Source organism: Podarcis erhardii (assembly GCF_964252035.2).
Source record: "Podarcis erhardii genome assembly, chromosome: 9".
NCBI classification, from domain to species: Eukaryota; Metazoa; Chordata; class Lepidosauria; order Squamata; family Lacertidae; genus Podarcis; species Podarcis erhardii.
In genome coordinates this window covers 25453541-25480053 of record NC_138512.1, presented here as the reverse complement: position 1 = coordinate 25480053, position 26513 = coordinate 25453541, and the positions used below count along the sequence as shown (strand labels likewise).

At 42.9% G+C, this 26513-nt stretch overlaps 2 protein-coding genes across 3 annotated transcripts in view; one reads left to right on the top strand and one right to left on the bottom strand.

Moving 5' to 3' along the window:
- The window catches only part of EXOC1L (exocyst complex component 1 like), a 119537-nt gene that overhangs the window by 73700 nt on the left and 19324 nt on the right, over positions 1-26513 (top strand). The window lies entirely within an intron of this gene.
- LOC309350573 (cGMP-dependent protein kinase egl-4-like) overlaps positions 1-26513 on the bottom strand; it is a gene marked incomplete at its 5' end in the record, with an annotated part of 40625 nt that overhangs the window by 7257 nt on the left and 6855 nt on the right. The window contains 7 exons of the mRNA XM_081877536.1: positions 957-1011; positions 1699-1759; positions 2212-2289; positions 4752-4816; positions 18977-19060; positions 19359-19509; positions 21690-21778. Coding sequence (XP_081733662.1) covers positions 957-1011; positions 1699-1759; positions 2212-2289; positions 4752-4816; positions 18977-19060; positions 19359-19509; positions 21690-21778 — 583 coding nt within the window. The remainder of the gene's footprint in view (positions 1-956; positions 1012-1698; positions 1760-2211; positions 2290-4751; positions 4817-18976; positions 19061-19358; positions 19510-21689; positions 21779-26513) is intronic.

The following is a 26513-nucleotide window of genomic DNA, read 5'->3' as shown; positions in this document are numbered from 1 at the left end:
AAAATGTTTGAGCTGCAAGGCGTTCGACTTCCGAGGTATGACTGTAGTAAATATTTCTGCATGCTGAAGAAGCTGCCCAAGCTCCATGTTCACAAAATGAGGACTGTCGGCTATCATCATGAACTTTCTTTGAAGAACAAAAGAGAGGCTTTGGTAGGTGCTAAAGAAGGGACATGCCAGAGACTAAGATAAAGGAATGTGCCATAATGGTATGTGTTTACTTCTTGATTTCACACAAAGACAAATCTGGCTTCTATTTTGTGGCACACAATGTAAGAGTGGTCACCAGGTGGTAGAGACCATTCTGACAGGTTGCCACTAGCAAATTAGAAGCAGTAATCTTGCAATTAGTCAGTCAGTTTTGAATCCTTACACTTGTTTTTATTGTCAGCAATTGCTCGATTTGTTGTTTCCAAATTAGTGGAGCCTGTTACTCTTTCCATGATGTACTGAAAATGTGCCCAGAGTATAGTAAAAGTTGTTTAATTCAGGATGTGCTTATGTTATGTAAGGAACTTAGTGAAATCTATCTTCTCCTTTGAATTACCGCATTTTTCGCTCTATAACATGCACCAGACCATAACACGCACGTAGTTTTTAGAGGAGGAAAACAAGAAAAAAAAATATTCTAAACGAAATAGTGGATATATGATTTTTGTGGTTCATGCTGTGGCCACAGACATGTGATCTGACAGTGAGTTTGGAGTAGCCCAATGCAAAAATCCTGAGGATCCATGTGGATCCATGCTTTGTAACCACGGAGGAGGGAAGGAAGGGGAACCATGGATCCTCTGCTCACGACTGCAGCAGATCCCCCCCCCTGCCACCCACAGGCATTCGCTCCATAACACGCACAGACATTTCCCCTTTCTTTCTAGGAGGAAAAAAGTGAGTGTTATGGTGCAAAAAATACGGTACTTCGGGCAAAATTTGATTAAGAAGATTAGAACAATCACCATCCCAGGTGCTAATTGTCTCTGGATCCAGCTTTGCTGCCTCCGTGCAACGACCCTACAAGAATAGACAATTTTTTGTATTATATTGTATTGCATTAACTATAATATTATTTCCTTAACTTTAACAATTATTCCCCTTTATTAGCTAAATTACAAACTGGGCATTATCCAAAGTTAAATACAGTGGTACCTCAGGTTACATACGCTTCAGGTTACAGACTCCACTAACCCAGAAATAGTGCTTCAGGTTAAGAACTTTGCTTCAGGATGAGAACAGATATCATGCTCCAGCGGCGCGGCGGCACCAGGAGGCCCCATTAGCTAAAGTGGTGCTTCAGGTTAAGAACAGTTTCAGGTTAAGTACGGACCTCCGGAACGAATTAAGTACTTAACCCGAGGTACCACTGTACGTCAATGGAAAAGAATGGCACACACATTTAAATCAGTTTGGAAAAGCGAAAAAATAGGGTTTGTTTGCATATCTTATGACAATGAACGCAGAACCTGGTATCTAAAGTGCAACACAACCTTTTTGGGTGTGGTTTTGCTACAAGAACAAATACAGCTAACCCCTTGGAATTGTTATATGGATATCCTAACTTTCTGAAGCCTCAAAAAGTGGCTTTTGGCATTCCAAAAATGTACATTTCATTTTCAATGTGGCCAATATAAATTCCATGGTGCAGTAACCTCCCACTCAGTATGGCATTGCTATTGGGTTAGCTTATTTTAAGATACTTACTGATTTCACAATAACCAGAAAGTAAGAGTTCAGGGTGTCAGCTACAACAGTTGTACCAGCCCTGCATAAAGTGAAAGAAATGAAATGGCATCGATTCAATACATATACATTTCGGATGCCCATGATTCAGATTAAAGTCCGACTCAGATACATACAAGTCTGATTTAAATGGACCCTTAACTTGAGAGACTTTTGTGCTTCTTATTTTTGGTTTTGTGCTATACTCAGTCTGAACTCGAGCCCAAATAGATGATAAAGAAGATAAGATTTTGCTCTAAATGAGCAGATAAGCTTATAAAAAGTAACCCCTGTAGAACCACTTATGTATTTTAACTTGACGAAACTTCTAAGATCACTCACACACAAATCTAATAACTCATGGAAATAGAGCATCTGAGACACAGGAAAATGGATGGGCCCAGTTACAGAAAAATCTACAGACAACTGTAGCAAATTTGCTATTCGTTATAAAAAAATTTTGCAGAGGCAGATTTTTTTATTATTATTGACAACCTGTAAAATTTCCATAGACAGCAATGGACAAGGTGGTCTATTTTTCCTGGTGGCCATGTAGAAAACAGTGGGAGGTTTCTGCAGAGGAAAAAGGCAGAACGTATCTTAGAACTGTTAATGAAGTATCTGTTCTATAGCTGAAATACACGAAATAAAACTACTTGATAGTAGCAAACTTGGTGGCCTTTCAGGTTGGGAAAATGACTGTTGTGGAGGAGACCACACACTTTGCTAAGGAGTAGGTTTGTAACTTGGGAGTGTTTCAACTGCTGTTGAATTCTCAGGCAATAGCTATGGCCTGAAGCGCCTTTAAACAGCTTAGGCTTAACTCAATGCTGGATAGAGAGCAGACTATTGTTATTCGGTAGGCTGTCTCCGAGGTTTAAACTGCACTGGCATCTCTGTTAAAGATGTAAATTGATATGTAGCAGCATTAAGGGAAACAACAGTGTTTTTATGCTGTCGTGCCAACAAAAACAGGAACATTGAGAGGTGAATGATGTCAGTTAATTCTGGTTACATTTCAGCCTTATAGCCCAATTTTAACCACATCTACTTGGAAATAAGGGACGCGGGTGGCGCTGTGGGTTAAACCACAGAGCCTAGGACTTGCCAATCAGAAAGTCGGCGGTTCGAAACCCCGCGACAGGGTGAGCTCCCATTGCTCGGTCCCTGCTCCTGCCAACCTAGCAGCTCGAAAGCACCTCAAAGTGCAAGTAGATAAATAGCTACCGCTCTGGTGGGAAGGTAAACGGCGTTTCCATGCGGCTTAGTCATGCTGGCCACATGACCCGGAAGCTGTACTCCCTCGGCCAATAAAGCAAGATGAGCGCCGCAACCCCAGAGTCGGCCACGACTGGACCTAATGGTCAGGGGTCCTATTACCTTTACTTGGAAATAAGTTTCAATGAGCTCACTAATGCTTATGCTCTTGAAAAGTCTGTCTAGGATAGAACCTCAGCCTTTAGTTTGTCATCCTGTGCTTGTGGCAGAACTTACCTTTCTAATATTCATGGGAACGGCGGGGGGGGGGGAAATAACTTATTTTTGCTGAACTAAAGTGCTCTTTGTCTTACGTGTAGTCCTCAAGCCCTACTTATAGGAATCGCACAGCTTCATTGCTCTGCGTTGGTGTTTAAATAATTGTGGAGGAGAAAAATTATCTAAATACAGTGGTGCCTTGGTTCTCAAACAGCTTAGTTGTCGAACAAATCGGCTGCCGAATGCTGCAAACCTGGAAATGTGTTCCGGTTTGCAAACATTTTTCGAAAGCCGAACATCCGACGCGGCTTCCACTTGGAAGCGCCTTGGTTTTTGAATGGTTTCGGAAGTCAAACGGACTCCCGGAACGGATTAAGTTCAAGAACCAAGGTACCACTGTACCTAATTTTCCTCTTTTTATTTTTTCAACGAAAAATTAGGAATCTCAATTTATTATTTACAGTCAACTTCCTCAAAGATTTGCATACTAGCTGATCACTCATTTCTCTCGTCTATTGAAGATGCTACACACATTCTTCTTTCACATCTTGCCTCCTAAACTGTGTCTTTCCCCCTTCTGTCCAAACAGTATTTTATTTGAATGTGCCCAGCACCATCTACTGGGCAATATCATCACAAAAATGCATTGCTGGGATAACTGAAAACACTGGCATGTCCTATAAAATCAAAAACATGAGATAAAATAAAATGACAGCATATACTGAAAATCAGAAAAAAACAGATTAATGTTTCAAACTGCGTTTTAATGAGCTTTGCAAAGTTTTAAAACCTGTTTCGCGTTTGCAGTTTGCAAACAAGTTGTTCCAATGAAAGTATCGCTCCCTTATGATTCCTGCCTCCCAATACAGGCACCTTAATAGGTAAAGTGTAAAGGGACCCCTGACCATTAGGTCCAGTCGTGGCCGACTCTGGGGTTGCGGCGCTCATCTTGCTTTATTGGTCGAGGGAGCCGGTGTACAGCTTCTGGGTCATGTGGCCAGCATGACTAAGCCGCTTCTGGTGAACCAGAGCAGCGCACAGAAACGGCGTTTACCTTCCCGCCAGAGCAGTACCTATTTATCTACTTGCACTTTGACATGCTTTCAAACTGCTAGGTTGGCAGGAGCAGGGACTGAACAACAGGAGCTCACCCTGTCGTGGGGATCTGAACCATCGATCTTCTGATCGGCAAGCCCTAGGCTCTGTGGTTTAACCCACAGCGCCACCCATGTCCCAGGCACCTTAAGTAGAAATAAAAAGTCTGTTAGTGTTGCTTGACTGCCGTTAACATTTAAGAATATTTGACAAGCTGTACACCTTAACAGGCATACATTAATTATGGACCTTAAGTCTTGAAGCAAAAATAACCCAGCTATATATGAAATATTAAACATCTCAGAAGAATATAGTTCAATGTGAAGAGAGTTGCTGTTTTTCTCCTTCACTTTCAGGCAGCAGTCATCTATCCAACTGCCAAGCATGGGCTACACATGTTATTAATCGCAGGGTTACAGTCATAATCTAAAGCACTGGTTTTTTTGAGGTAAAAAGTAAGTTACCTTAAAAAGAGACAAGTTGTGCGGTGTTGCTCACATCGTAAGTTGGCAAGAATACATTTAAAATCCTGTTAAATGAAAAACAAAAATTATATTTAAGGAAGTAACCTAAATTGTGTCATATATCTGCACCAAATTATATATATATATATATAAACTTGACTAGTAGAAAAACTATAAAACTTGAGACCTAGATACTTGATGGAACGCTTTCTCCCACATAGACCTGCCTATGGGGGACGCTCTTCGAGGAGTGCCAGTTATCTGAAGCTTGTTACGTAGCTGCCCAAGGCAGGACCTACTTGGTGGTGGTGCCCTAATAGGAAACTCCTCCTCCTCTGAAATAGAATTGGCACCAAGTTTTCAGCAGCAGCCAAAAAGACATGCTTGTTTACTCAGGCATTTGTTGGGGTTTAATGCTGTTTGCTCATTATTTTACTGGCGGTCAATATTGTGAATAACATTTTCTTTCTTGAGTTTCGTCTTATATGTATTTCAGTGGTACCTCGGGTTACATACGCTTCAGGTTACATACGCTTCAGGTTACAGACTCCACTAACCCAGAAATAGTACCTCAGGTTAAGAACTTTGCTTCAGGATAAGAACAGAAATCGTGCTCCAATGGCGTGGCGGCAGCATGAGGCCCCATTAGCTAAAGTGGTGCCTCAGGTTAAGAACAGTTTCAGGTTAAGAACAGACCTCCGGAACGAATTAAGTACTTAACCTGAGTTACCACTGTACTTTAAAGTTATCTAATGCATCCACTGTGAGACTGTTGTTACAACGAAGGACAGGCAACAAAAAAATTAAATCAGTGTGTTAAAATAATTTACCATGGCTTTGTTTCCGTATTTTGATAACAATGAACTTGGTTGTGTCAGGGTGATGTTTTGTTTTGTTTTGTTTTGTTTTGCTTGTTAACATCTTTTGTTGTTAGGCAATATGGGCCTCCATAGTAACAGGGTAAAGATATAACACGTCTCAATCTGTTCAACGTGGATCCCACAGATTGTACACCCCTTCCCTTCCACCTCCCCTGTGTGAATTCAAACTTGCTTCCCTTTTATGCATTATCTATGGAGTAGCCCTGTACACTGGTACCTTGAGTTACAAACACCTCAGGTTATAAACGCTTCAGGTTACAAACTCCGCTAACCAGTAAGAGTTACCTCGAGTTGAGAACTTTGCCCCAGGATGAGAACGGAAATTGTGTGCCCGCGGCGCAGCTGCAGCAAGAGGCGCCATTAGCAAAAGCACGCCTCTAGTTAAGAACAGTTTCAGGTTAACAACGGACCTCTGGAACAAATTAAGTTCGTAACTAGAGGTACCACTGTATCTGCAGTGGCTTTCCCATATGGCTTTCCCAGTAGTGATGTATGGAAGTGAGAGCTGGACCATAAAGAAGGCTGATCGCTGAAGAAGTGATGCTTTTGAATTATGGTGCTGGAGGAAACTCTTGAGAGTCCCATGGACTGCAAGAAAATCAAACGTATCCATTCTTAAGGAAATCAGCCCTGAGTGCTCACTGGAAGGACAGATCGTGCAGCTGAGGCTCCAATACTTTGGTCACCTCATGAGAAGAGAAGACTCCCTGGAAAAGACCCTGATGTTGGGAAAGATGGAGGGCACAAGGAGAAGGGGACGACAGAGGACGAGATGGTTGAACAGTGTCATAGAAGCTACCAGCATGAGTTTGACCAAACTGCGGGTGGCAGTGGAAGACAGGAGTGCCTGGCGTGCTCTGGTCCAGGGGGTCACAAAGAGTTGGACACGACTGAACGACTAAACAACAAAAATGGTTAACATTAAATCAAAATTTGAATCCAGGGTTTCTTAGCATCAGGCATGCCAACTCGTATGGGGCTGAGGTTACTCTGCCATAGTTTTCCTCTGGGAGTCCAGCCCTATGAATATTTGTTTCACCCTGCCCATTCCCCCAACGCTGGACTCTCCTTCCCCCGCTTGCATGTTCCTTTCCTCCGTGTGGTTTGGCACCAACCAGCTAAGCAGAAGCGGGCAGTCGGGAGAGCCAGGGGAGACGGCGCCTTCCTGCAGCAGGGCCAACCCCCAAAATACTGTGCCTGCAGCCAGAGTGCTGATGAGTGCACCTGGTTAGCGGCAGCTGGCAAAGGAGATGCAGGCACTTGGCAGCAGCTGGAGGAAGGAGGGAGAAAGGCAGGCAGAGCAAGCGCCCTGAGCATGCTGCCACTACCGCCACAAACCACCTGCACTTGCTGCGCTTGTCTGGGTGCATGACTCCGGGCTCAGAAGGAGCTTAGCATTAGCCACGGAGCATATGCAACATTACATCATGGATAATATGGGAAAGGGAAGGGGGGTTTTACATGGCAGAAAGGTGCAAGGAGAACATTGTGGATCACTCTCAATCCTTTAATAACGATTAAGATATTAGGAAACATTGTTACTAGTTACTGATTATGGACCAGACCAAAAAGGGCAAAGATACAAAGGAGCAGCTCTGATTTGATGGCAAAAGTGAAGGCAGCATTTCTCCCTGTTAACCTCAGCCACTGAGCCAGGTGATAGGCCTCTGCTTGAGCAAGGCAAAATCTTCACTTTCTAAAATGTGCCATAACTTCTATCAGCAAAAAACCCATAAATAATTAAAGTTAATGCCTGGAAGTTGGCACCAGCTACCAATGTGATGACTCAACCTCTTGTACCTTCATTCACTACAGATTCAGCTACAAAAGCTAGGAGTTATTAAAAATGCATGAAGAAATTCTATAAGTATTAATATTCCACTTCTTTAAATGTTCATTTTGACGTAAGCAGCGTTGTGGAAGGGGTGATCTTTTTCCAGAAGTCTTTTTCACATTCCTGACCTGATAACTCTTGTTTCCTCTGAGAAACAAACACTTAACACACATTAGAGGAGCCTCTCACTTTCTAGGGCATGGAATTGCTGAATACTGCTCTCTCGCCTTTTTGTTTCTGCTACACACATTCCCCGCCCCGGCATACTCCTATCAGAGTAAATTTCTGTCAAATGCAGTTCTAATTCCTCCAGCCATTATCAGAAGATTCAATATACAGTGGTACCTCGGGTTAAGTACTTAATTCGTTCCGGAGGTCCGTACTTAACCTGAAACTGTTCTTAACCTGAAGCACCACTTTAGCTAATGGGGCCTCCTGCTGCTGCCGTGCCGCCAGAGCCCGATTTCTGTTCTCATCCAGAAGCAAAGTTCTTAACCTGAAGCACTATTTCTGGGTTAGCGGAGTCTGTAACCTGAAGCGTGTGTAACCTGAAGCGTATGTAATCCAAGGTACCACTGTAATGCTAAAAAAAATAAATTGGTTTTTAAAGAAATGTAAGACTGCCCCATAAACAAACATATACCTGAGGTCTCTGGGATCAGGGGCAGCTGGTCTTTATGGGCTCCTCAAATCCTATCCACTCAGCCCAGCTGGAATTCAAATTAATCAGCTGGTGGAAAAACCTGGCAATCCCCAGTGGCCAGCCTGGGAATTCCCCAATCTGGTGGCTGCTGGTCCCCAGGCATTGCTCCCTGGGGGGGGGGGGGAGTTCTCTGCAACAGGCCACAACAGCTGCTCACCCCCTGACCAGCTAACCAGCCATTCCCATACTATGGGTGCCAATGAGAATGTCATTAGTTGGATCAACATCTTAGCTTGCATAGCCATGCATAGCACCTGTTGTGCCTTCTAACCCTAGTTACTATGCCAATGGGACTCAGGTGGTGCTGTGGGTTAAACCACAGAGCCTAGGGCTTGCCGATCAGAAGGTCGGCGGTTTGAATCCCAGTGACGATGTGAGCTCCCATTGCTCGATCCCTGCTCCTGCCAACCTAGCAGTTTGAAAGCACATCAAAAAGTGCAAGTATATAAATAGGTACCACTCTGGCGGGAAGGTAAATGGTGTTTCCGTGCGCTGCTCTGGTTCGCCAGAAGTGGCTTAGTCATGCTGGCCACATGACCCGGAAGTTGTATGCCGGCTCCCTCGGCCAGTAAAGTGAGGTGAGCGCCGCAACCCCAGAGTCGTCTGCGACTGGACCTAATGGTCAGGGGTCCCTTTACCTTTACTATGCCAATTTAAGCATTAAAGTTTGGGACAGATACCGTACGCCGGGTCCAAGTTCTTCATCCTCCAGTAAGAGCCAGGACAGGTGCTAAGAGTCCAGAACCCCTGCCCACCACACCCAAGCCATGCCGTTTGAGCCTCATGCGGTCTTCCTGTCCACCACTGTGGATCTGACAAGGACTTGCGCGGTGTTCCTGCCACTCACTGCATGCTCAAAATGGTGGCCAGAGTGGTGTGTTCTGAGCCATCATATTTTGGCAGCTTGCGCCACCGCACCTTGCCAAGATAGCAGCCAGCTCTCTAAGCATGCACGCCTCTGAAGAAAATGACACGAGTGTGGTAAAACCCCAGGGCTCCCCAGTGAAGAACTGAGTCTTAGTCAGGTAGAGTTAACAATGAAGATTAAAGTTTATTTCAAACACATATATTTGAAACGCTGTCACTCTATTCCCTCTCAGTCTTGTCCCTGTCTCTCACTCACTCTGACTCCTCTATCTCCCCTCCCAAAAGAACCAACCGAACTCACTGTGAAAACCTCTTAATATCAGGTAGGCTCCACCTCTGGGCTTTCTTATTGGTCAACCTATTAAGCCTTTCTCTCCCCCAATATAAACGTATCCCCAAAGAATGGGCAAACACCACAATGAGAAATATATTTTTTCAAAGCTTTTGGCATAACGTCTCACAATCAACAGCTGAGAAAGAACACAGAAGACAAAAGTTGGGGAAGCAGGAGGCCGAGGTGCAAGGACAACGACAAACTGGCACGTTTGGGGTGGGACATAGCAGATAAATGTAAAAAAGGGAAGGACAAAATACAGACAAGCACAAGAGAGTACTAAAGAGGAGGCTGTTACTGAGGGAGCAATTAACACATAAAAAAGATGAGAGGAAACAGCGAAGTCGGGGAGTGGGGTGAGAATTTCACAGACATGCCCCCCCCCTTCAAGCATTGCAGGCACAACTGTAGACAGAGGAAGAGGCTAGAAGAAAGAGGCCGCATCAAATATGAAAAAATTATCTGCTTTGAGAGAAGGCAGGAAACAAACCGACACTCTATAAGAGATGGAGAGCAGACAATTTCCTTTTGAGTGGTACTTCCTTCCTTTGGCACCAGGAGGATCACAATCCCACTTTGCCGGCATCCTAGTGCCCAACAGAGAAACAGATCTGACAGGGTGCAGTTTTCAAAGCCATGGCTCTTCTGGCCTTATCCTGACATTTATTTTCTCAGAAAACTTAACTTGAATACAGTGGCACCTCGGGTTACAGACACTTCAGGTTACAGACTCCGCTAACCTAGAAATAGTGCCTCAGGTTAAGAACTTTGCTTCAGGATGAGAACAGAAATTGTACGGTGGTGGCAGCGGGAGGCTTCATTATCTAAAGTGGTACCTCAGGTTAAGAACGGACCTCCAGAATGAATTAAGTTCTTAACCCAAGGTACCACTGTAGTGGCTTTCCAAGCCCCAAATGTTACCTTATCTGTTTCCACAGCTCATGCCACGGGGGGGGGGGGGTGTTCCTAAGCAAACGCACTGTGTGAATGGTGTAGATGCAGGCAGCTCAACATGACACAAATGTTCCCAGAAGTTTTTGTTCCATTTAATTTTTGCTCCCAGAGATCAATCCTATCTCTCTATCCATTTGAGTTCAATGAGGCGTACTCCCTGGAAAGTAGGTGCAGGATTGCAGCCTTAGGCTTACTAGTATTGTGTTTCTTCACCACTACCATTCGCACACAGCACTTCTGCATGGAAATCATTACAGGAATATATGAACAATATGTGCTAATGGACCCTAAATGTACCCGCGTGCAAGAGAGAAACCACCAGCTTTCGTTTCCAGTACATTTAAGTGCATGTTGGATCCAAACCAGAATGGGATTAGAGACTGAAGGGAAGAAAATCCAACTCTTTGTTTTCCCTGAAAGCTCATTTTCATCTCTTGGAAGTATCTTTCCTCAGTAACAATCATAAAATTATATTGCCGATTCACAATTTGTAACTTGTAGTTAACCACAGGAAGATGTTTATCAGCTTGCAAGGTAATTTTTAGAATGCGGAACACAATTTAATACAAATTCGACATAAGTGTTGTATAACTCTCATTTAATTATATTAAACTCGCACGGCTTCCATTCCTGGTGGTTTATGCTGAATGTGTTGTCAACTCAAATCAGAACATGAACTGATATTTTCACAAACGAAAGTGATATAGGAATAAAGCATCAAAAGCCATGTAAGACATTGTGTATGTAAACTAATATATTGTCACATCATTTCCCTATGAGTAATCATGTTTAAATCCCATTATAGAAAACAATGTAAAACTATTCCTGGACTGTACCACTTCAGACCTGCAAGTGTGAGATCTCTAGTTTTAGTGCTCCTCTCATATTTTACACACAAAACTCTTAATGTCGGAGAAGTTAAGATACATGTCTTTATAACATCTGTTTTTCCATGTGCAAGCAACTTTTAAAAGAAGAAAACAAAACAAAAGGACTGCATTTAATTGTGATTTACCCAGTCTATAGTTTCCAGTGGCAAAGCCCTAAATCAGTTTTACGACACAATGAACTGCCTGTCCCACTTTCACTGAATCAAGCTACCGTATTTTTTCACTGCGCAGCGATCCCTCTTGCTGTTCCAGCTTCTGAGATTCAGAATATTTTTTTTCTTGTTTTCCTCCTCCAAAAACTAGGTGCGTCTTGTGGTCTGGTGCGTCTTATAGAGCAAAAAATACGGTATTTGGAATCCAGCTGCCATTAGGGCTAATTTGTCAAATCAACGATATACTGTAGGTCTTTTTGTGGGTATGCAAAGTTTGGAGGAGGTAGGGTCACCATGAGCATTTTGCAGTCACATCTTCTAAACATCAAAATTCAAAAGATGGAGGTTTTTTAGTGGCGTAAGAGAAAAAGCTGGAAAAGGCCAGTATTGTTATTCAACCTGATTGGGGTTTCAGAATAACGAGAAAGAAGCAAAACTAATTCATTTATTCTGTTAATCATGTTTCTGTGATTCCGTACGTCCTCCATTTGAGCTCAGCTGGCTTTCCTGGTTCTTTCCAGCTGCTCATTTTATCTCCTGAATAACCCTGCAAGGTAATTAAACTGAGAGGTGGCCCAGTGTAACCTGCTAAGAGCCGCATGAATTCAAGGAGCACTATGTTGGATGATTTAATCCGATTCATAGTGAGAAGACATGATAAATCCAGCTTTTACCATTTATCTTTTAAATACAGCAGGCTTTCCAAGTCCACAGGACAGGGATTTTATGAGATGAATCATAAAACATTAGTAAACAATTTTAGTTAAGTGTCTCTAAACAACTCTCCATCCAAATGTTTTGAAGAATAAACTTCCGGGATCCATCAAGCTCTGATTAATAGACCTCTATAAAACATACATCAACTTAATGTCAATCCAGTCTAATTATCAGATAGCTCTTCCTCAACTTAACAGTCAGCATGGCACGACATGAACTACTTACGCAAGACTTACTTCGAAGCAGGGCTGGTCAGAGCTCAGCCCCAGAATCTGTTTCAAAGCTAGGTCTCAGGCAGGGTTTTGAACATGTGAAACAGAGTAGTAGTATTATTTTGTACCACAGAAAAGCCAAAGCCAGCTCTCAGACAGCTGTGACTATGGAACAGGGTTTCCAGGCACGTAAATACAGTTTCCAAGCAGACGTCTGTCCCATGCCTTTTTAGAAATAAAACACTACACAGGAATCATATTTTCAAGCCAAGTGTTAAGGTGCTTTATCATTAAGATAGCGATTTGAAGACTGGACCTACCCCACACTTACAAAGTATCCCTGCTTTTCAAAGGTAGTTCTTTATGTTACAGTTCTTTATGTTACAGCAATAATATAATACAAAGCAATATTAAATTGTTAATAGACAACCCACTAATTTGTGGGAGAGGCTCAAGTGCATAATGCAACTTTAAAGGTAAATGTACCCCTGACTGTTAGGTCCAGTCGTGGACAACTCTGGGGTTGCAGCGCTCATCTCACTCTATAGGTCGAGGGAGCCAGAGTTTGTCTGCAGACAGCTTCCGGGTCATGTGGCCAGCATGACCAAGCCGCTTCTGGCGAACCAGAGCAACACATGGAAACGTCATTTACCTTCCCGCCGGAGCGGTACCTATTTATCTACTTGCACTGATGTGCTTTCAAACTGCTAGGTGGGCAGGAGCTGGAACCGAACAACAGGAGCTCACCCCATCGTGGGGATATGAACCACCGACCTTCTGATCAGCAAGCCCTAATGCAAGGGACCCCTGACCATTAGGTCCAGTCGTGACCGACTCAGGGGTTGCGGCGCTCATCTCGCTTTATTGGCTGAGGGAGCCAGTGTTTGTCCGCAGACAGCTTCCGGGTCATGTGGCCAGCATGACAAAGCTTCAGCGCACAGAAACACCGTTTACCTTCCCACCGGAGTGGTCCCTATTTATCTACTTGCACTTTGACGTGCTTTCTAACTGCTAGGTTGGCAGGAAATGCAACTTTAGGTGGATGCAATTAAACCAATTAAAGTGCTTTGTTACCCTAGTGCAACAAACCCACTTCAAAAATCAAAACAAAATTTCCCCCAGACTTTTTCCAATTAGGAAAGTGATGGGGAAAGTGCTGGAATGAACAAATGATTAACGGGAACACCCTGCAAGCAAATTATGTTGGATGCAAGATGACTGCTCATTGTTGTAAGCAAATCAGAACAAATGCTCAACAAAGACCAGAGATAGTCTCCCTGTCACGTAAGCTTTGTGGAAGCGAGTTAAGATGAATACCGAATTAATAGGTCATCTGGAGGAGCCCAGTGCTGTTCTTGTGTGGAATAGAAATGAATTCCTGAAATTCAGACATTGAGGGGGTTGTAAAATGCCAAAGGGTTGTTCTGTCTAAATGATAAATATGTTTCTGTTTTTAAAAGTGTTCCCTCTAGGTCAGGCTTAGGCTGTAATTTTGATGAACAGAGTAGCTCTAATCTACACCTAAGTGCCAGGATAGTAAATCATCTTGGGTAATACAGTCAACTTCCTTTAGAAAGCCCATGAATTTTGTTTCTGTGCTGTTCATTTGCACTACTTGCAGTTGTGAAGTGAAAACATTTATAGAGGCCTCCTCCTTCCCCCCAGCCCCAGGAGTTTAGAAGGCTTTTAAAGTACCTTTTTATTTCTTTATTCCATTATTCAATTCCCCTAAGTAGGCATATTCCTATAGAGTTTAAGCTTCAGTCTCTTGCAATATAAAACAAGAGGAATGAAGGCACTGCTGAGTCTAAAATATTAATAATACATAAAAGTTAGTGGAGCTAAACGTTCCTATAGGTGACTGGCAAACACTCTCCCCTTCTCGGAAGAAGATAACCTGCTAAAATCTAATTATTTGAGGGAGATATATTTCATAATGCAATAAATAAAGAACATATAGTGCACACAAGCCTTCATCTACTGTTGCTGCCGGACCGTCTCAATTTGTTTCTAAGTGGTGATTAGAAGCGAATACCACACAAGTTCCACTAAAATTTAAGGATGGATGTGTAACATGCTTGGAGGATTCTACCAACGAACACAAAATTCCAGTAGCATTCTTCTATGCCATTCCTCTGCTACAGACTTTGCATCAGACCTCTTACACCTTTTTTGCTAAAAAGAGAATTTCTGTTTTAACACTTGCATTGCTACCATCATGAACTATATCGCTCATGAAGTTCATCTAATAAAATACTTTTTACCCTTCTCTCATTTTTAAAAACAAAAAAGGACTCTTAATAGACTTTTTTTTTACAGATGCATGACAGTTTCAAAGTTAAAATACTAATGATTAGTATATCCTTTCCAGATTACCAGCAATTTCAAAGTGAGGTGCAGCTCAATCCTTATTTATTTGGATATATTCATTATATTGTATTCATTATGTTTATTGGGCCTTACCTGAAGGTAAGGCACAAGATTGCAGTATTCATTGTTAATTCATTGTTTTTCTTCCTAGAACTTCATAAGCCAGGAAAGTCAAGGAAGTTCTCATTCTTAAAATATTTGGAAAAGGTAATTCTCATTTCTGTTTTTCACTTCAAGCAACTGGAATTTGTGGGTATATAGCACATTGCTGATACTTAAGTGAAAAGGAGGGGGAAAGGCTGGCAATGATCTCCTTATTTGGAAAATTTGATGTTACCTTGTGTACATAGGAGTAATCAAAGATAATGCAATAAATGTGCGTAATTACTAACGCAGCAATGTGTTGTGAGTCGAGGACCTTCCACCCGCTTGGGATAAATAAGGCACAAGACACGTTTATTTTAGTTTATTGGGTTAAATAAGGCCACAACTTCATTGATTGCAGCATGTGAGAGGTATTGGCTTAGGCATTGGATTAACAATCAACATATGACCCCACCCCACACAGCAGGGAGTCATTTGAAGGTTAACACCCAGTGGGAGGAGCTTGTTGATGCAAATACAACTGGAAGCTTCCCCTGATGTCACCGGGGGTCATGCCATGTGGCATCGGACAGGACCCACAACCTCCAGATTCCTTTAATGGAATACCCAACAAGGGTGATGGCCACGACCTGCCCTCCAACACACGACAGACACTCCAATGCCTAACCACCAATACCTGAAAAGTTGTGACGATTTGCTACGAGGGAGACGAAACACCAAGAGGCTGGTGCCAATTTGCCAAATGGATAAAAATTCATACCAGGTCCCCTGGTCAACCAAGGCAACCAACCACGGTCCATAGCAAGGTCAAAAAGCAAGAATTATGACCTAAGGGAGGGCAGGCGGGTGATCTGAAGGTACCGGAAAGCAGAGTGAAGACACAAGGCTGCCGCATCTGCTTGAATGTGGCTCAACCCTGCCCACGAGCCAGCCCTATTGGCTGGCCCAATGGGCGAGGGCGCGGCAGCCAGGACAGTGACACGGGAGGCTGACCATGCCCCCCTGCTGGTGTGGGACTGGTTCCTACTCACAACACCTCCCCTCTGTGAAGAGGAGAGGCCTTTCCATAAAACACATTATACAGATACAATCTTAGCAATATTTACAGTTATTTTTAACCCTGTTTCTCTACTTTTTCTAAAGGAAACAGGCACTCAGTAGGAACGAGTAGCTGGCATAGATATGGTTAAGCAACATTGAGTTATACTGTACATTCTTTCATGAGTGGAAAAAATCCTGCAGCATTCCCTGTGTCCGTTAAAAAAAATCTAACCTGATAATTCTGTCCCTTTTCCTATCCCTGTTACTGCTTTAAAATCTTATGAATGTCCATTCAGAAGTCAGTCCCAAAGTGTTCAGTGAAGCTTGCCCTATGGACAGTGTGCACAGGATTGCAACCTGAACATAATATTCATAACTTTATATGGCAGCTATTAAAGGCGTGTTACCCTGTTACGTCCTAATACAATTAATACTACTCATTCCTCCTTCACCAGAAAAATGAAGAGTACAATGGGGAGGGGGGGTAGAGAATGGCAGATGCTTCTACATATGATATCAATACCCACAAATCACAGATTCATGACTTAAATACCTGGCTTGAGTAAGCCATTCCTATCGCCAAGAGAGATTTCTCACCTATTTCGCTCATGAAACTGAGTGCATAATGTGCCCATGACCCAGCAGTAAAAAAACCTGCTCTTGTAAAAACAAGCAAGAACTTTGACATTAGAGTTCTTCAAATGACAAAATGTAATTCACCTGCCAATGCAGATTAGATCATATGGTTTTCTACAGTACAGTATCATAAGCAGATGATGGGTGACAAAGACTCTCCTCCCTGAAAGAGAGGGGAGTGGTTGTGGGCGGGAGCCCGAGCACGGCCCAGCAGGGGGCATTTGCCCCCTGCCTCCAGCTCACCTGGCTGGTGCTCACGCCCCCCCCCCCGTGGCCATCCAACCAGGTGCCACGGAGGGGGCGTGTTCAGCAGCCTTTTGCTGCAGCGCCAGCCTTTCCCTGGCCTCATTCCTCGTCGTCCCGTTGTGAGTCACCCACCCTCCACTCCCTTTTAGTTAGGGCCTAGGTCATTGGCCTTGCTATGGACCTTAGGTTGGTCGCCCTGGTTGTCCGGGGGGCCTGGTAGGAGTTTTTCCATTTGGCATTAGGCTTTTTGGTTTTTTCGCCTACCTCGTAGCAATCGTCACAACTTTTGTGGTATTGGTGGGTAGGTTAGGCATTGGAATAATGTGTTGTGGTGTGTCGAAGTGCTAGGTGTGGCCATCACCTATGCCTTCAATGTTTAGGGGTATTCCCTTAAAGGAATCTGGCGGTCGTGTATTCTGTCCGATGCCTGCTTGGCGGGAGGCCATGGCACGACCCTCGGTGACAGCAGGAGGTGAGCCTATAGTTGGATCAGCATCAACAGGCTCCACCTACTGGTGAATAAACCCACTTGTTTCGATCCAATGCCTAAGCCAATACCTTTTCATTGCTGTAATCAATAAAGTTGTGGCCTTTTCTAGCCCATTAACCTTATATCACGTGTCCTTGTGTCTTCATTTCACTTCGCGGGGTCGGGTCCTCGAACCACAACATGCTGAAGAGAATTTCTATAGTGTCATCCTACGCATCTTTACTTTGAAGGAAGTCCCGTTTAATTTGATTTGGTTCCCATTTAATCTGAGGCTCTTGTATATGCCACAAAGGTTAACATTGTTTTCTTGGCCTATAACTCAATCAGTTTAAACTACATTTCTCCACCAGCTGTTGAAGAACCATCAGCACAGGTCAACTCTGCAAAAGAGAACTTGTTTGCAACTGAAAATAAGGTGGCATTTTGATAGCCGGTGCTAAGGCAAGACTGAACTGTGATTATCCTCATGTGCATGATTATCATTTGAATCTATGTGATGTTAGCTGACCTGCATTTTCTGCTAATGATAGATGCTCCTGTGCCAATTATGTGTTTTTCTTTTGTTCACCACCATATTTATATCTGATTATTCTATTTATATCCGCTGTCATGAGAATGCAAGGCTGCCCTGTCCATTGCTATTTAAAACCTTGCTATGGCATATGATGGAAACAAATATTCATAACTGGAACAATTTAACAATGGATTTACTCCTAGTAAGAACTGCTCTAGAACAGCAACAACAGAAGGTGACTATCTGTATGCTGATAGGGCGTTGAAGGGGTGACACTTGGGACAACCATTAAGCCACTTCTTTTAACGCAAAATGAGAGGGAACTTCTTGTTATGTACTGAGTTGAATAGGATCCAAAATGCAGCAGTCTGATTGGTCCTAGAACAATAGGATTCAGAATGCAGCAGTCTGATTGGTCTTAGAACAATGCAGCAGTATGATTGGTCTGTAGGAGCCACCCAATCCAGCTCCAGGTGGAAGTGAATCCACAACCTGATTGGCCTATAGGAGAATTCCAGAATTAGCCAATCACATGCAGCCCATTGTGTAAATAATGTATATAAAGCAGATACTTTGGGGAAACTTTCATTCCTCCTCACCACTATGAGCTGAATAAAGAGCATGAAATCCACTCTCGACTCTGAGTATATTTCACTTCTCATATCCTGATTGGGGCTGTGCCTGCCAAACAAGAATTGGAGCTCTGCATTCACCTGTCTAGAACCATTTTTCAAGCAAATCACTTGCAGTGATAGACAGGCCAAAAGAAGTACAAGAATCCCAGTTTGTTCCTTCTGCCTGCATCTTCCTGACTGGCTCAATCCTTGCAAGGACAACTGTTTATATATTGTTCTTTATCTAGTTTTGTGATATCACATCTTGCTAGTTTGTCTGGCATTAGACTCATCCCTGGCAACTTTAATACAGTAGTACCTCAGGTTAAGAACTTAATTCGTTCTGGAGGTCCGTTCTTAACCTGAAACTGTTCTTAACCTTAGGTACCACTTTAGCTAATGGGGCCTCCCGCTGCCGCCGCGCTGCCACTGCACGATTTCTGTTCTCATCCTGAAACAAAGTTCTTAACCCGAGGTACTATTTCTGGGTTAGTGGAGTCTGTAACCTGAAACATATGTAACCTGAAGCGTATGTAACCCGAGGTACCACTGTATGACCATATTATGAAGTTTATTTAAAGTCTTTTACAGGAAAAATCAGTTCGTTTCAATGTAAATCAAAATAAATGCATGTGCCATTTTAGGGGGGTGATTTGTGTACATACCTCCTTGTCAATCACAGCAAGTTCTGAATCAGATTTACATATAACTGAAGCAGGGCGTCTTGTATTAGTCAACAGGCAGGTTTCCTTTGGGGAATAAAAAGAGTTTCAAGTTTATCTTCATATAGGATTGCACAGAAGTATGTGCAAGAGTTTACTACCAGAATTACAGTATATTAGAATATAGAAGTAGCTACAAACAATACCTCCGACACCCAATTGAGAAAACATCCAGAAAACACGAGAGGTTACTTGTTATTTAAAACATATAATTAGAATTATCAGAAAAAGAAAAGATCACTGAAGAGCTTCTCTTTCATATCTCTACACTGCAAATCAGCACTTCCCACAAATTGTTTGACAATACATGGACAGCAATAGTTACCCCTATAAAATTTCCCTCTTCAATTTCATATAATGTTTCAGGGGTTAAAATCGTTGCATCATCTATAACGATTTTCAGTTTGCCAGACAACACTAAATAGCATTCCGTTGCTACGTGTCCTTGACGGATAATGATTGTCCCAGCTTCATACCTGTTTTGAAAATATAACAACATCAACAGAAATTACTGCAGGTAAAATAAAGGGATGCGTGTGCAGCTATTAGTAGTTTGGTGACCAAAATGAAAACCTTCATTAAGGCATGGATATCATTTTTAAAAATATTTATTATCCTATGAGTGGATCTTCCTAACCACAGAACCATCTTAGAGTGCAAGTAAAAGAATAAAAAATATTAGCCTTCTCACTAATGAAGCAATCCAATGACCACTTACTGTTGATATATAATTGATTTTAATAATAAGACTTCCGCTGGTAGGCATTTTTATATCAGCCAAATGAAGAAGTATATTGCTGTGGGACATTTTCAGGCAGGAGACTGTGTGTGTGTGTGTGTGTGTGTGTGTGTGTGTCAATCAGACCACTTATAGGGCCACTTACAGACCCCTGGAAGCCTGCATAAACCTCATTGACACTATCCATAGGCTGCTCCCACAACGCCAGCATCTATTACTGGTGGTTGTAGTGACTATATTGGTTAGGAACTAAAATCAACAGGCAGTGCTCATATAAAATTGCTCTGGCCCCAGTTCAGATTTGTAACACAGTACTGCATCAGTACTGCATTACTCACTGTTCAGAAATCAGAGTTACTATTCTTTCTTTCTTTGGCAATCACTCATATCCAAGTAAGATTGTCTTCCATGAACATGGTCTTAACAGTGTGTCCGTAAGTGACTGTAGAGGCCAGTTATGGATCCACACATCCTTCCACAGTGGGGACATAGGTTTCCAGGCGGGAGTTGTTCATGGTGAGGATTTGCTAAACGTGCCTTCCTCTTAGCACGTTTCTCCCTTGCGTCCTGAATTTGTGCCTCTTCAAAGTTCATGATGGGAATAGAGTAGTTGCTTTGGAAAACGATAATCAGGCATCCAAACAACATGACCAGTCCAATGAAGTTGACGTTGAAGAATCATTTCTTTGACACTTGTGATCTTTGCTTTTTCCAGTACACTGACATCAGCTCAGAGTTGCTATTAACTGTACATAAAAACCCTCAAGCATAATTCAGTCCTAGTTTTTTCCATCACTGTAATGGACTTTCAGTTCGGCCTGAGTCACTCTAGAACCTGATAAAGTGTTCCCAGACCCTCTTCCCATATGCTTAGTAGGTAATGGAAATGGAGAATTCAGAAATTTTAACAAGTCCCATCCTCTCTTTCTGACTGACCTTCCTTGTTCCTGACTGAATCCTGGAAATAATTAGTAACCCATTTATGCAATTTAGGAAATGGCTTAAAATAGCACCCCTGAATTTTCGTGGATATGTGAATATATACAAGTCACTTCCAATTGCTGAGTCTTGTTTACAAAGGCACGGCTGCAAGAATGGCAGAGGCAGTTTTACTGCTTTGTAAACAATTTTATTTAAGTGTGTACAGTTACGCAATGCGGTGCAGATTGAATTAAAAAGATACACCTTTGGAGAGAGCTTATTTGGTAGTGTTTGCAGGTTTGCAAGACTTTTCAAATAATGCATGTTTCTTTAAAAAAATAAATGAGTGATGAACAGATAAACATATATGGAATGGGCTTTTCTTTTTTTAGAGAAGGCAGACTATCTGAATACGAGTGGCAAGACTGATCAGTGATTTGTGCAATGGATATGTGTGTCTATCATGCAAATTACAAAACTAGGCTCACAGCACAGGTGCAGAGCCTTCCATGGCTTTTATCCTTAAGTAACATCTGTCTTCACCCCAACATTTTTCTGTGTATAAAATGAGGATTATTATTTCCCTTGTTCAATTAAGTGTGGCGAGAATTAAAAAGCATGATTCACATTTTACACAGTAAGGGCTGTAAAGCGTGCAATTTTAATGCAACTTTGTAAATTATTCTGTGAGAGCAGCAGTTCCTATTAACTAAATTGGATTTTGCTTTATTTTGTCTTAGTCACCAAAGGTCCAGAAGCTCTCCATTAGAAGGCTCCTTGTTGAAATCATAGAATACCAGAGAAGAATTATGTAGCTTCCACTTGTCAATATTTTATTTTAACAGGGCAGGGCATTTCTGAAGTATGATAAATATTTAATCAAAAGGATTTCAGCCTTGTTGAAAAATGTTCACCTTCTGACCCAGCTTTCTGAAGGAAGCGTATGGAATGGATCCCATCCTCAATACACAAGTAGCACCCAGGCTTCTTACTTACTCTTGGTAGATGAAAGCTTGGCACAGTTGGAGCTGTGTTTCACTAGGCAAGCACTGAAAGGCTCTGTTTGTCTTCAAACATGCTTGTATCTGGAAGAAGAGAATATTTTATACCGTATTTTTCGCCCTATAAGACGTACTTTTTCCCCTCCAAAAATGAAGGGGAAATGTGTGTGTGTCCTATGGGGAGAATGCAGGCTTCAGGAAGCTATCCCCCCAGCCCCGCAAGCTCCCAGAGCGATGCCAAAGCTGCGTGCAGCTTCGCCATCGCTCTGGGACCCGTTCTGGGGGCTGGGATTGGGGGAAGCTCGGGCTTCCCCCGCCCCCAGCCGCGCAAGCTCCCAGAGCGATGGCGAACGTGCACGCACCTTCGCCATCGCTCTCTGTCCTGTTCTGGGGGCGGGGGGCGGGGGAAGCTCGGGCTTTCCCCACCCCCAGCCCCGCAAGCTCCGGGAGCCACTCTGGCTCCTGTTCTGGGGGCTGGGGTCAGGGGAAGCTCGGGCTTCGCCCGCCCCAGCCCCGCGCCTGGGGGGGGGGAATAAAAAAAATCTTTATTCCCCCCCCCCAAAATCTAGGTGCGTCCTATGGGCTGGTGCGTCCTATAGGGCGAAAAATACGGTACTTAAAAGCTGGGCTCATGGACGCTGCTGGATTACCTGTGTGCTACGCATGCAACACTAGAAGCTTTCTGTCATGAAGACCGTGGCTCAATTTATGGGATAACCAGCCTCATATAACCAACATGCTTAAGTCTACTTACTACATGAAGGGGTTAACACCATAGAGTAAGCTGTCTTGCGAGGCTTAGCTGGCTCAATCCCACCCAGCTTGGGAGGAGCTAGGTAATCAGGCCTATTATTCTTCCCCAGTCTACATGAGAAACGTAACGTATAAAGAGGACTGAGTTGGTTGCTCCAAGCTGAGACAACATAGTTCTTACAAGCCACTCCTGAATTCCTAGAACAATCATTTACAAACTACCACCACTGAAACTAAGCCAAGTTTTATTGCCTGTGCAACTTTTTCTGAATGCTGTATGGAAAAGCACCTGAATCTGAGCTTTGGAGTGTTTGTAAATAAACCATTTTTAACTTCCCTAGTAGGGAATTTTGGAAGGTCATATTTTAAGGTCTAACAGCCTATATTTCCACATTTTAGTTTACTGTCTATTTTGTGATTTTATATCTTTGCTAGGGTTCTCTCTCATCAAAGAGCACTTGCCCCAAACTTGGATCTTGGCATCCAGGAATTCTCCTTTTTATATTTTGCTTTTTTCCCTTGCAGCAGGTACAATTCAGACATGAACTACACTTTAGTATTTCAAGAATGAGCCACAAAGAGCATTGGGCTTGCACTTCCATCTCTTCATTTAGACATGAGGGAGGTGTTTTATTTTGTTCTCATAGAGCCCACAGAGCGAGGCAGGTCAGTTATTGCAGCACCAAAGAGAGCTTCTTGTGAACAACTTGCTGCAGCAAGCACTGGAAGTGAATTGTGGCCTTTTGAGCCTCTGATTACAGCCCACTTTGTTTCAGAGAGCTAGAGACAAGAGCCAGCCTTCTGTCCCAGAGATGGGCACTTTTTCTGTGCTCCAACTACTGCACTCCCTGTGCTATCATACTGGGAGGACCTTGGTTCCTCAGAGCCTCAAGGAAGCTGCTGATGAGAGTACTGGTTCTAGTTCTTTCAGTCCTACTGCTGTGAGGTATAGTTCAGTGTTCTGCCAGCCAGCTCAGGTTTAAAAGGTAAAGGGACCCCTGACCATTAGGTCCAGTCGTGGCCGACTCTGGGGTTGCGGCGCTCATCTCGCTTTATTGGCCAAGGGAGACGGCGTACAGCTTCCGGGTCATGTGGCCAGCATGACTAAGCCGCTTCTGGCGAACCAGAGCAGTGCACGGAAATGCCGTTTACCTTCCCGCTGGAGTGGTACCTATTTATCTACTTGCACTTTGATGTGCTTTTGAACTGCTGGGTTGGCAGGAGCAGGGACCGAGCAACGGGAGCTCACCCCATCACGGGGATTCGAACCGCTGACCTTCTGATCGGCAAGTCCTAGGCTCTGTGGTTTAACCCACCAACATAAACTGTGCTCAGCTGGTAGCACTATAATCTCTGACTCAGTGTCCTGGTCATTACTGGACTCTGTGATCCACCATCATGTAAGTTACACCTGCTGAAATTATCTTTTCTATACAGCTGTTAAAGATCCTATCTTCCCACACTACTGTCCCAAATGGTGGTATTCTCTTTTATCTTTGAATAGTGTGCTATTTATCCCCACAGCATTTATGTAGAATAAAGGAAGTTCCATTGACAGAGGGGACGCTGAGGCAGAATTATAGAATATGCAAACACATCAAATTTAAACAAGCTGAAGTTCCAGATTTGTCCCCCAGAAGATACTGAGCTGTGAAATCCTTAATTGCACAGCACACCAAAACCACTGGTTTTAATGTGGCAAGGACCAGTCATATGTACAGTGATCCCTTTATCATTCAAACCCATGTCGCCGCTCTTTTATTCCTGCCTGCCAAAATCTTTTCAATAACATGGTCTCCAATTCACTGAGATTCTACTTTCATTTGCCAAAACAGCTGTCCATGCCTCCCGCCACCTCAGCCTGCCTGGCTAAATATACTTGTTTTTCACATCTCCTTTTTCTATTGACCGTAGGCTACTAACACCTTTTCCCCTTAACTATAGTTTATAACATTCTCTCTAACTCTGTGCTACAAGATTGTTAATGGAAAGGGGTAAGAAGCTGGTGTTGAGTCACATAGTAAAGCCATTAGTGTCATCCCCTATGCTCTGTTTAAAATCTTGTTTCTGAACTCCGGAGATTGCTTAATAATTTGTGGGGTATATTAGGGCTCACATTTCCTTCTTCCAAGGAATATCACAATGTGATAAGCAAAAAAATATCACTTAGTATGCATCTAACTGTTAGAATTCCTGCTCCATGTTTGCAGTCATGGGATTTTTGTCTTTCACATGATGGTACAACCAGGCAGAACCCAAGGTTAAAATCTGTCCAGCCTTGCAACTAATTACTCAAAGGGTGGCAACTTGCCCTGTTCTGGATGCAAGGCGCCCTATCCCTCTTCTCACTTCTGCTTGCCTCCTGGACCTGGGAGCAGGGCTGGCCCTCCCATGAGGCAAGCTGGGGCAACAGGGGCAGCAGATCTAGCCTTCAGAGGAACACATCCCATGTCGATCTTCACTCCCCACTCACCCTGTTCCTAATGAAGAGCTTCATTCCCCTCCCTTCTACCCTGATGGGTGCATGGTTCTTTGTGGTTTGCCTCACGTGCCAAACTGTCTTGTGCTGGCCCTGCCTGGTGTGATAGGAATTTTGAGGTCTTAGATATATGGTAATGTTCATAAGCGTACCAACCAAGCACGTACATAGATCAGCACAGGAAGACTGGAACCATTTTGATTCCTAAACTGAGCAATTGTTTTCTCTGCAAGGTCAAAGTGGGAAACCTCCCCATTGTCTCTTTCCTCACAAATCCTGTCTTAAGGGCACATTTGAGATATGAATAGGGTGGAAAGGAGGTGGCAGTGGGCAACTGGTTTACAAGAGTGGCTGGGGAAACCCAGCCAGATGGGTGGGGTATTAATAATAATAATAAAAAATTATTATTATTATTATTATTATTATTATTATTATTATTATTATTATTATTATATTATCTAATTATTATTATATTATCTAAATAACTGCATTAGCAACTATCAGTTGTATGGTTTGTTTTGTTATTACTGATAAAGGTAAGCACAACTACTTATATAAAACATGTTTAATGAGTCAAAGAAATACATATCTGGCATAGGATCTGATGCAAAAAGACATTCTAGGTTCTTGATTGCTGCCTTAACAAACAAAGCAACACTTTGTTACGCAACATTAAGAGGTAGAAAGTTTTGTCAATATTTGTCAGATGCCTTGCAATGAGACTTGCGTTCACAAAAAAGCTTTTTATATTGAAACACTTAAACAAAAAAAAAATCTATGAGCTCTAAAAGCCTGTTTATTTTACAGATAGCTAACAAAATGTTTCTTTATACATTAGTATGTGACAGGTGATTGTGCAGCTTGCTTATGGAGGAAGACATAAAACTATAACTTCCCCATAGAACCCCTTAGAGGATGGAGAGGAGAAAGACGCCCACCACTTATTAAATTTTTTCATCGCTAATCTATATTAGACAAACACTGGAGACTCTCTGTTAGAAACAGAAATAACTAAAGGCTGCTTTTGACTAAAGACTATCTCTTACCTTTCTCAAGAGGACTATGTTTTCTAGTGTCTCTAACATAAGTATGTGGCCAAAGTGGTTCTCTGTCATGACATACTACTTTGGAAGCTGGTCCTGCAAGATGCTGATTTTAGGTCTGCATTCCTAAGCACATTTATGTAGATGTAAGATTTTGATAGAGACATCACCTTGCCAACAAAGGTCCATATAGTTAAAGCTATGGTTTTCCCAGTAGTGATGTATGGAAGTGAGAGCTGGACCATAAAGAAGGCTGATCGCTGAAGAATGGATGCTTTTGGATTATGGTGCTGGAGGAGACTCCTGAGAGTCCCATGGATTGCAAGAAGATCAAACCTCTCCATTCTTAAGGAAATCAGCCCTGAGTGCTCACTGGAAGGACAGATCGTGAAGCTGAGGCTCCAATATTTTGGCCACCTGGGCTGCCCAGATGGAGAAGACCCTGGAAAAGACCCTGATGTTGGGAAAGATGGAGGGCACAAGGAGAAGGGGATGACAGAGGACGAGATGGTTGGATGGTGTTCTCGAGGCTACCAGCATGAAT